Source organism: Chiroxiphia lanceolata, chromosome 9, assembly GCF_009829145.1.
Source record: "Chiroxiphia lanceolata isolate bChiLan1 chromosome 9, bChiLan1.pri, whole genome shotgun sequence".
Lineage (NCBI taxonomy): Eukaryota > Metazoa > Chordata > Aves > Passeriformes > Pipridae > Chiroxiphia > Chiroxiphia lanceolata.
The window spans coordinates 5072409-5090893 of record NC_045645.1 but is presented as its reverse complement, the minus strand read 5'-3'; the positions used below and the strand labels follow the sequence as shown (position 1 = coordinate 5090893).

Genomic DNA, 18485 nt, shown 5'->3' with positions numbered 1-18485 from the left:
CCAGCCCAGAGGAGGGAGCACGACACGGCTTCCCACCCCAAAAAAAAAAATTTAAAAAAAAATCGCACACTGTTTATAAAAATCACCTCCAAAGAAATTTTTTTTGAAATAAATTTTGTTTTATTCATAGCTATTCTAGCCTTCATCTCTCTGTTGCCAGAGAAATGATGTTGCAAACCACGGTACAGCATTATGATACGGAGAGAATTCAGAGTCCAGCTAAAGGAAAAAAGGTGGTTATTAGCAAGTGATTCCTGTGGGACACGGTCCCAGAAATAACATGCCCGTGCTGTAAAACAACTAACAATTACCAGGATCTCTAAAAACGTTTGACAAAAGCTCGTTTGGATTGTGGAGCTCACGATTCCTGTCCCCAGCCCCGGCACACCAGCAGATGGCAACCCAGCTCCACAGACCCCTCCACAGGCTTGATTAAAACATAGCCATTAGATTCCACTTCCACATGAATTTAAAGGGAATTACCTCCAGTGCCTCAGTCACTAATTCAGATCTGTAGCCAACTAGCCACTCTTCTCCATAGCCAGGAAAAACACAAACTTGAATTTTCTTTTTAATGAACACCATCCGGTACAGGGGAAATAAACTATTAGGAGAAGTTTATATTTTAGGTACAAGTGATTATATTCATAATATATCTAAAATGAAATTAAAAAAGCAAAGGAGCAGAAGTTTAGAGAATAAATAGTAAATATTCTCTCCTACATCTAAAAAGCATACCCCAACTTGAACATCAAAAGTAATATGGCACAGCACGAAGTCTGTCTCAGCTACCAAGTTACTTGCTGAGCCAAGGACCCAACATCACAAGAACGACCCATTCTCCCCATTCCACTTGGTATTGCCTAATCCACACAGCTTTGGGGAACTAAACATTTGTAATAAATCAGCTGAACCGAACAAGCAGCATCACTGCCTCAGTGTTATTGAACACAGGAAGTTCTTCAGCTTGTTAGTCATTTCGAGTCGTTGCATTTGAGCCTTTCTACCATCCAGATCATTATTGTAATTCAAAATCTAAGAAGCTTGGGTTTTTAATCATTTCTTCTAGAACAACACCAGGGAAAGGTGAGCCATCTGGCACTTTGTACAACCACAATGAATATGCCATAGCTTCATTTTGTTTAAACCATTACCTTAGAAAGCAAATGTAAAACCCTAAGTCATTTGATTTTCTCTGAGATGAGACTGACCCTACAAGGAAATCTTGCAAGTCTGACATCAGAGGATTAATAGAGCACCAAGTGCTTAATCAGCAGCCTCCATCTCTGAAGATGAAGAAATGGCTGTGACCACATCCCATGTGGTACAGAATATAAGGAAGAAAGTTTAATCTAAAGAGAACTGCAACCACCCAGCTGGAATCCTCAATCTCATTTTCAAAACTTATGTTCAGTTTTTCAGTTCAATGGGTACCTCAAGTTTCAGTTCTATACTGGGAGCGCTTCAGAAAGCTGAAGCTTGTAAGTATTTTAAAAGAAAAAAAAGGTTTCAAAATCTCTTTCACAAACATATCTAAGTTTCCACTGACAGGCTTCTTCAAATGTTTTCCTATCGCCACAGTTGGCAGAAGGAACACATGATTTCTTATTCCTGGAACATCTCAAGCTTTTCCAGGCATTAGATGCTGAGCAATGCATGTAAGACATAGTCCTAATTAATGGGTTGCACACTGTCAGATATTTCTTTCAGAAAACCCTGAAGACAGTGCTCGAGATGCTCTCTGAGAGACCAGGTGGTGGGACGCACACACAAAAACCCCTCATCTCTCTCCACAAATGTAGATGCATATTCAGCATTAGTGCAGTGCTCTAGTTGAGCAACCTGTCCTTAATAACCATGAGGGGAAAATCATCTCTTGCCCACCCATAAATGCCCCAGCCCGGGAATATTAACACCTTACAGCATCACTTCTGGAAATCTATTTCATTCACACTGAGTTCTGTCAAAATGAATAGTTGCAAGAAAGACACCCCCAATCCACCTCCTCTACAACGATCACAACCTTCTCTTCACAAGCTCCTTTTCCTTTCTAAAATTTGCAAACCCTGATGCTCTTCACGCCTTTCTTCATAAGAGAATGCATCCATATTCCTGATCTTTTGCATCATCTCCCTTCAAAACACAGTGCATGTTCTAACTCTTTTTACAGTAGGGTAAGATTTCAGATAAATAAACCCCCGAATTAAGTCATAAAAGATTTTCCACAACATTACCCTTCTGTTCCTTAAACACAAACTCTACATACATTCCCTGTGCCCACATCTTTTACTATATTTGGGTCTTGAGAGCAGGAAACACCACTGAGATGCCCGCAGTGATGCTTTATGTCATTTCCTCTGATTACTTCCTCAGCTATTTTAGGGATTTAAAAGTCTTCACCAGAATTCAATCTCTTAGGATCAGAACCATTTGTCTTAAGGGTAGATGATGAGCTGAAGGTCATGCTGTGAAATCCTCACATATATTTAGAAGGCACACAGATCAGATCAACACCAATCATTCCACAGCATTCACCCTGCCCCGGCTTCTTCCTCAAGTCAAGGATCTCATGGCAACTGCTGCACAGGCATTAATCCACATTGTCACACATGTACAAGCTGAAAGATTCTGCCCAACAATAAATTGTGTTTATATAGTTTAGCAAGATAGAATTTGATGTGTTTCCAGTTCTGGAGTCGTTGCTGATAAGCAGCCCAGCTATCAGTCTTGTTCCAGAAGTTGCAAACTAATTTCTGAAGATTTGCTATTGTTACTTTATCTTTTTGCTTTGCAAATACTTTCAAAGCGGAAAAGAATGCAATTTAAGCACTGTAAACAATCTGTAGGATTAGCAGTGGTTAGAAAGTAAAAAAAACCACATTACTGAATGCCAGCAAAGCAATTTAGCAAAGGAAATCTACTGATACCTGCAGTGCCATAAAGATGGAGCAGAAACAATCGACAGAGCTTAGAGGATTCTGGCTTTCCCATACCACATTCCACTTCTCTCTAGCTATCCAACTATTGTATTATAACAAATAATAAAAAAATTAAATGCTCTACCAGTCAAGACTGGCATATTAAAATGACACTCTGCATTATTGAACCTACTCGACTCTTAATAGAGCTATTCTTCAAAGAAGATTAATTATACTGGCAAGAGACCTTTTGCTATTCTAATTTGTGAAACTTATTTCAAGACCACAAGCATATTAAAACAGCTGCAAACGTGTAACTAGTTCCAAGATCCCAGGACTCCCTGCATTTAATTAGGTGTTCATCTTGTGACCAGCTCTTTAGTCATTGCTTTTGAAGCCCACTTGGCATAAAAATTTTTCATTTCTAGGCTTAATTAACTGCAACTGTAATGAAAATACAGCCCACCATGAGACATGGAACAGTGACTGGATAGTTCATCACCTAAACACCATCACAGAGGGACAAATACTGGATTTAGAGATCAATTTCTCTGCTTTACTTATCTAAAATTCTGGGGGTCTTGTTTAAAAATAACTTACTGGCATTGTGTTTCATATCAGAACATTTGATAGACAGCACAAACACTGCCATGACAAACTGAAAGCACATCATATTAATAATATGTAGAATCATAACACGCAAACATCTGCAGCTTGCTGAGCTGCACACAGCTGTTAAGCAACAACCTAGTATTCCAAATTAAATATCTGAGAATTAATGCTTTGTTTCAAAGCACAGTTCATTAACTTAAGCTATGGAGCTTCAAGGCATTTGCCTGCCTCTAGAGAACAGGCCTGTGTTTTAACATCTTAATTTTTTTAATCTCCGTCAGATAAATATACTTAAATGCCAAGTTTCACATGAGCATTTTCCCTTTCTGTTGATGCAGTTGAATTTAGAACCACTGGTAAGAACATAAATTTAAGGCAAATGCTGAACAGGCACCAAATTAAGACACAATACAATTAAATCAAATCAGAAGAATTTCAATATAGTAGCATGTCTGAAAATGCCACAACTACAAGTACTTCATTGTGAAATCAAAATTAGATGGAACACAAATGAGTGGCTTTTTGAACTATAAAGATCTAAGTTTCCTTTCATAGCCTGGTGGTGCCAAACTGTCTAGGGTCCCCAAAAACAATTCTTTGGGCTATATCCAAGGTATATCCTTTTATTTGAGGGGGTCATTGCTTCTAAACAGTCTTACAATGTTATATAAATTTATCCAGTTACTTGCAGTTCCCTAAGAAGAGCACACCAAAATTTCCTCATTTGAGTAAAACCTGTTACATGAGCAACTCTGTAGAAGTTTGGCAAAAAAGGATTTCACCTTTGCTTTTAATCCACTATTTACCAACAATTTCTGTTGCATATATGACTGCTCATAAGTAACTGTCTTTTCCTACTCCTGTATTTTAATTCTCCTCACACTTCAGTGATTTCAGCTATTTAGAGGTAATAAGGAACATCTGCAAACAAAATGTATGTTCCTTTTGGCGTGTAATTCAGACTTGACTGTAGCCACCTCAGTGTGTCTCTCCCTACACAGAATACTCTCTTCTTAGAAAATGCTAATTTAACACATGCAACATTCCTCAAAAATACATTCACTTTACCAAAACCTTTTGACAGAAACCATGTAGAAGAGCAGAGGTCAGTTCCAGCTCTTATTCCTTGGGACAGTTATCCCTTTCACATTCATTCCCCTAGCTATTCCCTAGGGAAACAGGCAGAGGTAGCTATTCAGAAAGCTGCTTCCCAATTAAATTTGTTTTAAATGGTTGGGTTCCCATGTTCACATCTCCCTGGACTTCCACTGCTATTTCTTTCAGGTATCAGGCAGCTTAAGTAGCATTGAGAAGGAGCATCCCCAAAAAGAAATTATTCTTCACACACACATTTTTTCCTGCTTTCTGTTGAAAGCAGGGTGAATGTATTCTCGCCCTAATTCACCCTCTATCCTAAAATGCCCTACAGGAACAAAATGCTGCATGCAATGAGCAGGAGCAGGGAAAACAAGGTAAAAACCAAAGCATAGAATCACATCACTTTTTATAGCACAAGATCATGACGAGTATTCCCAGACTCACTCACCAAACCAGCAGTAAGTGAAGGAGCAGATTGTCCTAGAGACTGATTTCTCATGCGGACCAGGTTTGAGGTATCTCCAGGAGGCTGCCATATTGTCTGTCCCACTCCACTGTGGACACTATTTGATAAGGGAAGTAGCTGTTTTCCTTTAAAAACAAAATCAAAATACCATCAGCTTGCTTTTAAACAAGTTTGCAAGCTCCAACTGCATGCGAAGAAAAAGCATTTAATAATAAAAGCAGTTTCAAGATTTTGGTAGATTAGAACTTGTAAGAGCACCCTACCAGTAAATTCATTCTGTTTGATAACTAGCAATTTCCAAAAAATCTAGTTTACATTATGAGATAATGGGGAAATCCAAAAATGTAAAAACAGACTTCTATCACTTTATACCTTTCTATATTTTACACAAAGGAAACCAATATTTGCTGCCTTACACAGAGGCAAAATCTCTTTAGTATTGCTGTAAAAATTCTTACAAAAATGTATTCCTAATTGTAAAATATTATCTCCTCTAAATAGCTTAGTCATCCAGAGATCCCCACCCTTCTCCTACCTCTGGAACACCCCGCACTATCTTTCATGCACCTGTAATCATAATATAGTGTATGTTTAAATATTGTCTTCCTTTGAACCATGGACGGATGTTTTCTGCTCAATACACTTTTTTTTTCTAGTCAATATAACTCTCCTTTTTGAAAAATGTCAAGCAGTAAATTTCCACAGAGAGAAAGAACCAAAGTCAAAGTAGGTCATATTGTGACTCCATGGAGCTTGACAGCTTCCTTTTATGTACAGTGTCATTCAGAAAGAAAAAAGAAGAAAGATATTTTTGTGGTTAAAAACACATAAGTGAAGAAGTCTGTGAATCTGGGTTCAGTTATTAGCTTCCAGATGACTTCCTCTGTAACTTTGGTCAGTCAACCTCTGTAATTCAGCTCCACCATCTGCAAAATGGGAGTGGATAATACCTCTTTTCCTTAAAATTAGAACTATGGGACTAAACAACACACGTCCTTCCAAGCATGGTAAATATAGTTGCATTCAACAGATTATTACATGCTCAGGAATCACAGGGAACTAAGACATTTATTGCAATAAGTAGCAGGAAGGAGACTACACCTTTAATCACATATGTGCTGTAGAAAAACACTTATTTTCTCAGAGGCAGAAAGCTATTTTACAAATTTGACTTCACCTTAGAATTAGATGTGAATTATAATATCCATTCCATAAAAGTGGCTGCTGTATTTGGAAGACTGTCATATAACGTGATTAGCTACGATGTGGGGGGACAGGGAGTGGAAGTGGTGTCTTTTTTTTTTTCTTTTTATAACTTGTTTACATTCATTTTCTGTGACAGTTGAGCAATGGGCCAAGTACACACCAACAGAATGAGTCAAAGTGTATGAGACGAGCAGGCTCAACTTTGGCCAACGAACAGAGACACAGCATATTAGTACATTTTTCCTAGTCCCACTCAAGCTGCTTACAGCTGTGGGCATGATTTTCATGCTTTGTTCATTTTCAAGACAATGTACAAATACCATGACTCCTCTTGTCTACAGAGTTCTAAAACCATAGAAATGTACACTGCTGTATTTATCTCTGTACAGCACTAACAAAGATATCCTATAATAGAAAGTCAAATAACATAATTATCTAACAGTTCAAAATACCTGTGCCTGAGAGCAAGAACAACTTTAAGTTTCCAGAATATATAGTTATCACTATCTCCTTTTAGTTCCACAAAACCTGAATCCAGGAGGACAGAATTCCATCAAGAGTCAAATCTCAGCCAACCATCCCTGGATTGTGCACACTTTGCATGCACAATCATCTACACTCTTAAAACTCTTGATTCTGTTGCAAAAAATAAGGTGGAATCGTTTTCAGGATGGAGCTTTAAGCTAAAGCTTTTCCCTACCATGCCTCAAGTTCTAAACACATTGAAAATATACATCTGAACATGTACATTTTCTTTATCCAGCTGGGTCAGATCGACCTTGTTGGGGCTCTTTACCCCATCCCAAATCAGGCTGTAGTAGACTGAAAAGTCATTAAGATGAAGCAACAAGTTCTGGAGAACATAGAGTTCTTGTGAATTTTTTGTTCTGAAATGAGAATCAACAAAAGAGCAGGACTTCCAGTTTTCCTGCTTCCTTCTATTTACTTTGCTTTCCTCTACTCAAGGGGAAAAAAAAAAAAAATAAAGGCAAATTATGGTACTAACTTGGGCCATTGCAGTCAGCCAACAGCTGTGTAGTTCATGCATTTCTGTTTTCCTCTAGTGATTAACCTACCTTGGAGAGCAAACTTACATGAATACAAAACATGATGAATGTTTCCATTTTTCAGAAACTAGCCACTTATTACTAGCCACTTATTACACGAAGCCAAGGCCAAACCAAAATAAAACATACATACTTCACTGCTTATTTAATTCTATTACACCTACCACCTCAAACATGAAAATATTTATCTTCCTCTGATAAAAAACTAAGGGACCAGGACTGGATGTATTTTCACAATCATGTAAGTCCAGGCTGATGCCAAAAAGGGTGGTTTCACCTTCTTCCTCTTCACCTCCCACCTGAGAGTTTTCAACTCTTCTAGTTCTTGCACTAACATGCAAATAGGCAAACAGTCAGCCTAATTAGGGAGGAAATGGGCTGCAAGTTAACCCTACACAAAAACAGCAGCATTCAGGCATATCAGCCACTTCATTCTAGGCTGATCATGCAGCTCCCTGAGCTCTAATTCCAGCATCACAAACTTTGATATCAGCTTTAAACAATTGTAAAACTATGCCCTCGCCCACAAATAAAGCCTTTGATAAAAAAGAAACACTTCTGAGCTTGGTCTATTTTTTTTGGCTAATCACTAGCCTATGCTCACTCCATGGTTCTAGAGCTGACAGACCAAAATCTCTGACAGGGCTGAATATTGCATTCACAAGAAAAAAACCAAACTTTACACAACCTGAAAAAACATCTAGTCAGTAAGCAAGGTTTTTATTTTGAATCACAGTGCTTTTGAAGCCAAAAAGAAACTAAATAGTAATTTGAACCTGATGTAAAAGTCAGTTTTCCAGTAAGAAACAATATGGCAAAGCAAGCAAGCTTACATTCACTGCTGATGTTAAAAGGGGCAAGGAAGCATCACTGTGTTGCCTAAAGTTTCACCACTCCATTCTTTTAACTTTGCCCATTAAATCTTAGCTTCTAACTTTTCACTGGGCCATATGCAGAATTTTAGTCCAAATCCAGACTCCCCTTTTCACTCTTTTCTACTAATATTTTTTCCACATCTTCCTCTTACGTAAAGTTTTGGATGCCCTGCCGACAAGAGGTCACCTCTAGTTTTTAAGAGGTGACTTACCAGTATCTTTTATTACAATTGCTATGCCAGCAAGTAATGCTGCATCTTTAACGCCAACAAATACTGTTTTTAGAAAATGGCATACCTGACAAAGAACTTGCCAAACTACCTCTTCGTAGCTTGCAGTCATCTTGACTCAGCTGACGATGGAGTTTGGTTTTCCCAGCAGATGAAAAGATGTCAGGATTGCTGAGCTTCCTGCAACGCAGCGGAGTGGACTCCGTTATCATCTCCTGCAGAAAGAAAAACAAGTGGAAGTTTGTTAAAGACAGCTCAGGATCTCTTGTCTGAAACATACAGTCTCCAAAACATAAAGGAGAATGTTTTAAAAACCACAAACAAACAAGCCCCGCCCCACATACCAACAAAGCAAAAAAAACCCCAAAAAAATTAACATTGTAAATCCCCCTCTTTGGTGCCCCATATCTGCATGGAACACACATCACAACATCCCAGTCAGCTATGGTCCTTGAACACTACTGCTGTAAGGAATATCATTAATAACAGTCAGAGAAAAGCAATTATGCTACAGCAGTTCTCTTCTCTTACAGTATGTAGGAAAAAAGGCTACCAAGAAAACAGGCTCAGCTTTGGTTAAAGCTATTTCCTGCTAAAGCAAAGAGTACTCTCTCCAATTTTCTTGAATATTTTTTCCATCTAGTCTATGAGTAATGTACCTATAAAGAAACTGTTGCAATGTCTATTGCAACCTAAAACTCCTATTATAAGTTGCAGCTCTACGAAGACCACATGTATAACTAAATAATAATTAGGATAGAGATCATCCTTTTGTGCAATGTCTTTGTTATTACTACAAACAAAATTAGACATGTATTTGTCAGAAACACTCCCACACACGTGAATTCCTTTCACAGCACAGAGCAAAATTTCAATCAAAATAGCGTAGGCAGAACAGTGTGAAGCACAACCACAGTGCTTTCCTCCTGCATTTCATTGTTCTGGAGGTGTCAAACTCTCATTCCACACCCAAAGAAGAATTATGAGCATTGCTATCAGACATGGATTTGAAGATGTGACACTTTCCATTACAGCCCACACAGAGGAACTGCTCGAGTTCTCCCTTCTCTGCAGTAGTGTGAAACATTCCACGTGTCTTAATGGACTGCTCCATTTTATTTCAAATGCCTCTCATTAGCTATACAGCACTTCAAGCCATGCTTATCCACATAAAAATCTCATCTGAGGCAGAAAATAAACTTCCCCTGTGTGATACGTCACCGCACAATTTAACATAGTTTTAAATCATGTTTAAATCAAAAACTAGTAGAGGTTTTTAATTAAAATTTGCAGATTCCAGTCTAAATCTATTTCTAAAGCCATTAATTCAAATCTATTCAGTCTGCAGTGTTCTGTCTCACTGTCAAATCCAGACCAGGAGTGCACACTTTAAAAACCTCAAGGGGAAGGGAAGGGAGGGGAGGGAGATGAATAAAGTGGTTTTTCATGGGGAAAAAAACACCAGATTTGGGATTTGAAACAGAATTCTCATTCAGCTCTGAGTCACTCATTCTCAACCTTTCGTAGACCCTGTCTCCTTCTAATCAGGAAATCTTTTGGCACCTCATAATAGTAAAGAACTTTTTTATTTGTTTGAGGGACAGCAATGCTTTGCTCCACATTGACTTCAATGGTGCATCTTTCCCAAGCTGCTCTAGATACAATTTCTTCCTCTAGTTACAGTCAGACTTTCAGTCGCCACAGTGTCTAAACCAGATCAAGAGAGACACCTGGGTAACAAAACAGGTCACCTCACTTACCCAGTTCACCACACAGCTGCAAACAGTTGTGTTGGTGCAAGAGCGGGGAGAGGCTCAGAAACAAGTGACCTGGGGTAGAGAAAACTGCTCGAGCTGAAAACTGGTTTAATCTTATGGCTCCTCACATGCATCTTGGAGCAAAGAGCCTCACATTTTCATTTGTCTCTGACCTCTCCCACAAAGGCACTGAATTCCCTCACTTCCAGCAGCCTGTACTTCTGCTTTTCTGTCATTTGGAGAGCTGAAGGGACAGCGACCTGTCTTTCTGTTTGTACTTGGGAGTAAGGTAAGTCATTTTAAATTGCAACATTAGCTGTACCCCAGCACCCCTCTGTAAGCTGCAGAGAACAAGGGCAGAAAGTCTTTGCTGTTTCTGTTTGGGATGGCAGAAGGTGGTTACATATGTATACATGTCTGTACGAAAACATACAGAAACATACACACATTTTTAATATAGAATGTCCTAAATGCCCAGACCGTCTAAAATATAGCACGTGTTTCCCACCTGTGACAGTCTGAAATTATCCTACCTTAAGAAAAAAAAAAAAAAACCAAACTAAAAACCATGGGCACTCCAGGTTACAAATTACTTTAAAACCTGGTCCAGCCTACCCTCTCACACTCCTTATGTTTCAATTCCAACAAATGTTCCCAGCATTCCTCAGTATCCAGCTACTTCCCCCAAACTTCACCTATGTTTAAAGGCCCCATGCACAAGATACCACTGGTCATCCCACAGCCTGCTCTAATAAATTCCTGGAAAAGTCAGATTTTTTTCCCCACTCTCAACCTGCACAGGCCATTGCCATGATTGTCTTGTCTCCACCACTTCACGTAGATCCCTTTAGGAAGGGGAAGCACAGTCCTGCTTGTTGAGCTGATGCAGCAACTGTAGCTGCTCTTCTGCCACGTTCAGCTGAGTTGGGGCAGGGGGAGAAGAGGGCAGGGGGTGGTTACAGAGGAGCTGGTGCCACTAGAAATGGTATCTGCCCACCTGGCTGCTGCCCATCACTCCCCAGATACATCTGCACCCAAGAAGACTGTACAAAAACAAATTTTAAGCTTATTGTATTAATACTCAACAGCAGTTAAAATTTTAAGATTAATTTGAAGATAAGTGCTCTAACTGGGACTTCTTTGCTCAAGGTATTGAGGGTATTTGTTAGTGGGTCTGGGGTTTTATTTGTTTTGTTGCTCTAGTTTGTCCCCCTCAGGTGCACATTCACCTTCCCTTCAACACACCCACAAACACACACAAATATATATCTCACCAATCCTCCTCAGTGAGCTGCAACTGAATAAGAACATTCATTCACTTGGGGCACCAGGGTAAGGAAAGGCACTAAAGTCAGTAACAAAAGTACTCTAAGTCATGTAACTAGCAATTTCTGTATTCTACATCTTTCTCTCTCTACCCATAGACATTCACATACCCCTACCAGACAAAGAATGTGCCCACTTCCCTACCCTTTCCCCTCTATGCAGTCTCTTTTTATTGGCAAAAATAATTACAAATTCTCAATATGTCTTCTTGAGTTACAGTACACAAGTTTTGGGGATTTGATAATCAGAAGTTCCCCAACTGAAGGAGCACGTGGAGCACCAACACTGAAGGGCACATCTACTCCTACCACAATTTCTGCTCAGCTACAACACCCTGCCTACACACACCTTTCAGCTCAACCCAATGGCATATGCTACTTCTCAAAAACATGAATTCCATTCAAAATTAATTCCTTCAACAGCTGTCCCCAGCTTAGGCAACTCCTTCCCACCAGGCCTTGTACCACAAAGATATGAAAGGAACACTAGAAAGGTAACAGCCTCCCACAATCACCAAAGAATCCAGGCTGTCTTCTACACAAGATAGATCTGGTACATATCACATACGGGAATTTCCTCATAAACTCTTTTTTTGTTAAGCACATGAAACACTTGGGCAATATTCAGAAGACTAAGTAGGTGTTGAGTGTGTTGAAGAAAGGGACTCCAATCACATTGTGCAGGTTTATATACTGTTAAACTCACTCTTCAAATACATACGAAAAAAGAAAAAAAAAAAGGCACTGTTCTGAGACACTGTTCTGTTTTAAAAAATGCTAAGTACATCACAGCCAGTTTAAAATTTCATTTTCTAAGAGCTGTGCCCATATTGTGTCAGCAGAACAATGAGGAGGGAAAGTTTTAGCTTGAAAACAATAGAGTTGTCTTTCACAAGACTGCAATTTATTTCACTCATCCATCAAAACCCAGCTTTGATATTGCACTTCATGGATGAATTGCATAGAAATAGCAGTGGATTACATTACCACTCTTAAACAAGGAAGGAAAAAAAAACAAGAGGAAGAGATTTTTCCTTGTCCTTGCCCCAAAGCAATGCATACAAAGAACACAAAAATCTTACACAACATTCCAAATCGCTGAATAAAGAAACTCTTTGCAGTGATAGAATCTTGTTTACAAGCTTTCAAACTACTAAATTAGACTACCAGAGCAAGTGGTTGGAGTGTAGATTACAAAGCACAGACTGCCATAATTTTAAGGACTCTGCTTCCATTTTTCAAAAGAAAAAAATCCTTACAGCTTTAGAGATGAAAGCATCAGTAAGCACGTAACAAACACTTTGCTCACACCGTGTGAAAAGGACTGTGAGCCTCCCTCCATTAATTTCTTTTCAAAGGTGATAAAGAACTTAATTTACTTTGGGCTTGTGGCTTTTGCCACAAGTCAGGTTCAAGCAGCCAGCTGAATCCTGCAAAGCTTAGGGCTGAAGATAAAAGAGTCACAATTTTGGTTTGCTGGGCAAAGATTATTCCTATCAGTCCCTACAAAGGTGCATAAAAATTTGCTCACGTAACTTGAAATAGCAGGATATGAAGAAAAACAGCCAAAGCTTTTCCTGAACAGCAAGAGTCTGCATTTTTCAACTTGGTAACTCACCACACTTGAACAGAAGAAGTGTTAAAATAGTTGTGGTACTGGAATAACACATGAATGTGTTTCTCTTGCCTGAAATCTCCCATTGGGATTATCACACTCAGCTAGATGGAAAACCAGACAGGTTGCAACAATAGCTGCTGACAAAAAGACAAGAAACCAAACGTGGCTCCTGACGTGCAAGATCACATTAATATCCCATATTAAATTCCTGATCTGGTCATTTCAAAATACAGCTATGGGGAACCTTCTCAGTCATTTTTTTCCATTCCACTGCACAAGGAAAGTCTTCCATGCAATTCAAGCAGGAAATAAAAGAACAGTATACCATGACAAAGGTTTTCAGAGGCTCTTTTGTTTCCCCATTGTTCATCTAATGGTGCTGCAGGAGCTCAGCACAGCACAGGTCCTTAATCTACAAATGGCAGGTGAATACTGCAAGTGTGGATGTGTTTTCCTTGGACTGCCAAGTGAAGTATCACCCAGTGGGCCTGATACATCAGCAATAGATCAATATTTGGAGAAAACTTCTTAATCCCTGTCTTTATGGCCTACATTTGAGATGCAATATCATCCAAAGGACACTTCCTTACATGTAATTGTGTTATAACTAACTTAAAAATATATACTTCCTAATGATCTCTGTGAGAACCAAAAATACTCAGCTGTGACTAAAAAATATTCATGACTGCAGGTCAAAACATGTTAAACTGTTAGCCATGGGGTGGGGAATCTACACAAAAGTTTTCTATGAACAACTAATCCATTAATAAGAAAAATGAGAAATCTTTTTTTTAAGCCTAATGAGCATAACAACCTCAGGTCATCTGGAAATGAATTCTAGCAAACTGTTTGAAGGAATAATGACAATTTAACTACAATGAATTGGCAAAAGATCCCCTATTATTAGCCCATCTTGTAAGGAAGATAACTAATGAGCAATGTAACTTAAGGGTAGCTTGATATTTTCTCAATTTTCTGGAAGTAACAAAAACAGTCAACACTGAAAGCTGCATTTTCTATTTTTTAACACAGTACTGTTTGTCCTTTAAAAGATAAAAGCCTATTGTGTCAGGGCTGTGTGCATATCTGAGAAGCATTCTTTTTCTCCTCAGCCTTTCCTCATCACTTTATATAACCTTATCTTTCATGCCCTCAATGAAGATAAATCTGATCCTGTCATTAGGCTTGCTGTAATATACTCTAAAACACACTGAAAAAAAGAAAATTAAAGGCCTAGAGAACAGATCAAAAACCAAATATCTACCTATATAAGTTGCAATTAGCACAATGGAATCATAGTGTTTATGTTTATAGTGTTTAGCATTGAAATTTGCTTTAACTTTCTAGTCTGGACATTACATATTTAGGGAAGAGGGCCAGCAGTTCACCAGGAAGTTGAGGTGAGCCCCAATGTGACCAAAATTGTAGGCTAAATAAGTATTTGCAACTAAGACTCTTTTTAACTGTTTCTGCTTGACTCGTGTACTTGCCAGCAGCACCCTAAAAAAATGTCAGAGACAGCAGAATCAAGGAAAATTACATTAAATCAACACAGCCTCTTAGGGGCTAGAATATATTAGTTTATGACACCAACAAGAGAGAAAAGCTTTACAGACTGTATTACATTATACAAAAGTGTCATCATTTTTAAAAACAGAAGAGTTCTACAGTATTTTTCTCTTCAGTAGACTTATTTGAAGAACTTTGCAATAAATCCCAACATTGCTACAAAGGTGAATATATAAACTTAACTTAGTGTCAATATTAAGTTTTCAAAATGACTGCAAAGCCAAGTGTGATTGGCCACAGTGATGGTTTTCAGCACATCATGCACACATTTACCATTCTGAATACTTCTGTGCACTCACCTGAGGTTAAACACAGGTGACAGAAAAGCTACAAGTTTAAAATTTTCTGTATTAAAAAAAAAATCCCACAGTTAAAAGCAAATAAGAAAAAAAGGAATGTTTCCTTCCAATATCAGAAGCCTATACTATCTGATACACCCTCATTATCTTGTTCTTCCAATGAGAATATTCTTTTTTTTTTACATCACAGCTCTTCAGGAAACAACTCCAAGGAATGTTTGATTGGAACTAATGGCTGAGGAGATTTAATGTTTCACCAGGGAAGTCGGTGGTGTTAACTTTGTTGCTAAGTGTCCCAGTTGCAGGAACACATTTAAAAGCTTGTTAAAAAGAAAAAGTAAATATTTACAACTGTGTACTTATTAGTCCCTTTCTGAGGGCCATTGAGAGGCAGAATCATTTTATTCCTAATGGAACCACAGTCTAGAAGGCAAGGTAATTGATGATTAAATGATATGAGCTTGAATGTTTGGTCCTTATATGAAAACACAACACCACAATGGCTTAAACAAAGTATTCGATCTTGCTTCAGGATCTCCCTAAACAGACAAAAGGGCAGAGTAATTGTTGAATTCAGCTTGTAAATGCCTAAAGCATTTATCAAGAGAATTTTATCAAGAGAAGAAAGAGCAACAGAGCCTCTAAAGTCTGTATCAAAATTTCTCAGAAGCTCAAAGAAACCACTATCAATATATCAAGACTCAAAACCCCACACGTTGCTCAGTAGTTGCACTGACAACAAAACCAGTCTGAACAAAGACACTGCACATTAAAGGCCACATCATTCCTTTATCACTGGTCTTCTACCACAAGTATTGCAAACATTAAAAGGATGTACAGAGCAGGGAAATTAACTTCTGGCCAGATAAAACAAAACAGGAACAACTCTATATTTCACCACTCTTACTCATCTGCTGCAAGGATTAAAAGAAATATGACCCCCCCAAAAATGCGATTTGTAATAAAATTTGGGTTTATAAGACATCAGTAACACCTTCTCTTTGAAGATTTTCTTTCAATAAACTCAGAAGATGTGCCAAGCATGTAATATTCCTAACACCACTGACTACTATTACTGCAAGTTCTCTTGAGCATCCTGTGCATTATCAAACACTCATTTATCTTCTCTATTCTTGTCTGTTAGGCTTTACGCAGTTAAATAGAGGTGGATGTTTAGATTTGCTAAAGACCACAATCCACAGCAGCAGCAAACCAAAACTTTTCTCATTTGTGATTTTCCTAAAGATTTATTGAGATATTCATTACACAGAAAACACTGAATTTAACAGCTTTTATTACAATTATGCTGTGACACAGACTAGAATGGGAACTGCTTATGGAACCAGGCAAGGAGCAGAAACAGCTGTATTTTAAGCTGTGCAGGCAAAGAGACCTCTGATTTCATATTGGCTATAAAAAGAATTACCAGAGCATTCTGCAGGGCACCTTGATTCCCTGCAACACTGATGCTTCTTTTTTTTTTTTTCCAAGGAGTGAGCTCTCAGATCTCCAAACATATTTATTTTTGTGTACATTACAAACATGGTCTCACTGTCTCATTCACAGAGAAAGAGCAAAACAACATAAAATACCCACTTAAATGTGTGTAAATTCTGTTTAATGCCCATAAACAAAGTTACAATCAAGTAATTTTCATTAGGAATGTAAACTCCCTCTGTTTTTTTTTCTAGGGAGGAAGTGAACAAGACCTAGAGATAAGTTAATAGTTCATTCAATTTATATAAACAAACAATTGCTTCATAGCAATAGACATGGAAGAGAGTTTCACCTGATTTTATGCATTACAGACCAGAATCTCCCAGTCAAATTTCAAAAAACTGAGAAGTTACCTGCATTACCATTTGACTCTCAACCCAAAACAATATAGAATTTTCTATGTCTAAGGCACAAATAAAATATATTTAAAACTAAAATACTGAAAAAGCTGAAAATACAACTTTGGCAAGCGAAGAATAACAGTGTGCATACTGTATAAAAATTACTTATTTCCTAGTAATGCAGAGTTCTAATCTTGTTTTGAAGAGAGCACTTTCCAAAGAAAAATGTTAAGAATCATTAAGTTTGAAGTACAATCCCAAATAAAAGTCTCTATTGGTCCACTGTGAGATATAGCACTTAAAAAAAAAAAAAAAAAAAAACCAAAAAACAAAACTATCACAAGATTAATGGGGTTGGAGGAAAGAAATCCATGCCCAGCTGCTGTTCCAAGGCTTTGTTTCAAATCAAGCTGCCTACAAAGAAAAGAAAAAGGTAACTCCACTCTGGTGAAGAACTACTCAGGTGACTTCAAGGGGCTTTTCTAATTCGACATTCAATGACTACTTACTGACACATAATACAATTTTGAGACTCAATTGTGATTTTTAAAGCTCACTCAAACTGTACTCACTTCACAAAGTATGAAACCAAAAAGCACTACAGGGATCCACTTCATCCACACTAATTTTTTTGCCCAGGATGCTTTTATGTATCACAGCTATGACCTGAATAGTAGTAATAGTGAAAGACCTTCATTTGCAGTATAAAAAAAAAAAATATTTTATTTGTGAAAGTTCCAATCCTGTGGCATCAATATTTTTGTTTCCATGAAGCATTTGAAACCGTCTCACTTCCTACCACAAATGAGAAAAGCAGATCAATTCAGAGCAAAAAAAAAGAAGCACTTATGTGAACAAATTTTCCCTGAGAACAAGTTCTCACTCAAACTCAATAGCAGATCTGCATATATGAAACAGAAAAAAAAAATATTTTATTATAAAACTGTAAATAAAACTACAAATGGCTTTAGAGCTGCACAAAATTAAGTCAACCTTTGGAAATTCAACAACTGCTCAGTCCTTAGCTTTTCTTAACAGAAATCCCATTAAACAGCAAAGATAAACTAATTCACAATTCTTATCAGTGGCTGCACAAAGAAATGGAGACTCTACAATCTGGCACGAAACCTTCTCCGCACCAAGCAGCATAATACAATTCCATCACAAAGAAACAAAAGCCAAATTTTTTTCAAGGACAAGACATGTATTTCTTCCCTTGTGCCCGAGAACAAAAACAATGCCCAACTGTTGGGTTTATGAACACCACCGTGCCTTGAGCTCAAACTGAAAGACTGGAGTCAGCAGACACTTCTGCTCAAGTGTCTGCTAAACTGGCAAATCAACACTGTAAACAGATCCTCCTCTGTCCTAAAACTGGGGGTAAATGCAAATGTCAAAGAAAATAGGAGTAACTCAGTGAAATGCATCATTTAACTTTCAGGCACCGTGTATTTTTGCCATCTTCACATTGCACAGGTCCAATTTAAGTCAATTAATAAAAGAGAGAAGGGCACAGTTACTACTAACGTGTCACTGCATCCATCTATGCCTGAATGTTTAGACATCTAAATGCCTACAGTCACTGCAGTAACCATGACTCATTTATA

General features: G+C 38.0%; 1 protein-coding gene across 4 annotated transcripts in view; it reads right to left on the bottom strand.

The window, feature by feature from the left end:
- MAST2 (microtubule associated serine/threonine kinase 2) overlaps positions 1-18485 on the bottom strand; it is a 191807-nt gene that overhangs the window by 162955 nt on the left and 10367 nt on the right. For all 4 annotated transcript variants that reach the window (XM_032696467.1, XM_032696460.1, XM_032696459.1 and 1 more), the window contains exons 2-3: positions 8540-8687; positions 5077-5219 (exon numbers count right to left, since the gene is read on the bottom strand). In XM_032696467.1, coding sequence (XP_032552358.1) covers positions 5077-5219; positions 8540-8687 — 291 coding nt within the window. The remainder of the gene's footprint in view (positions 1-5076; positions 5220-8539; positions 8688-18485) is intronic.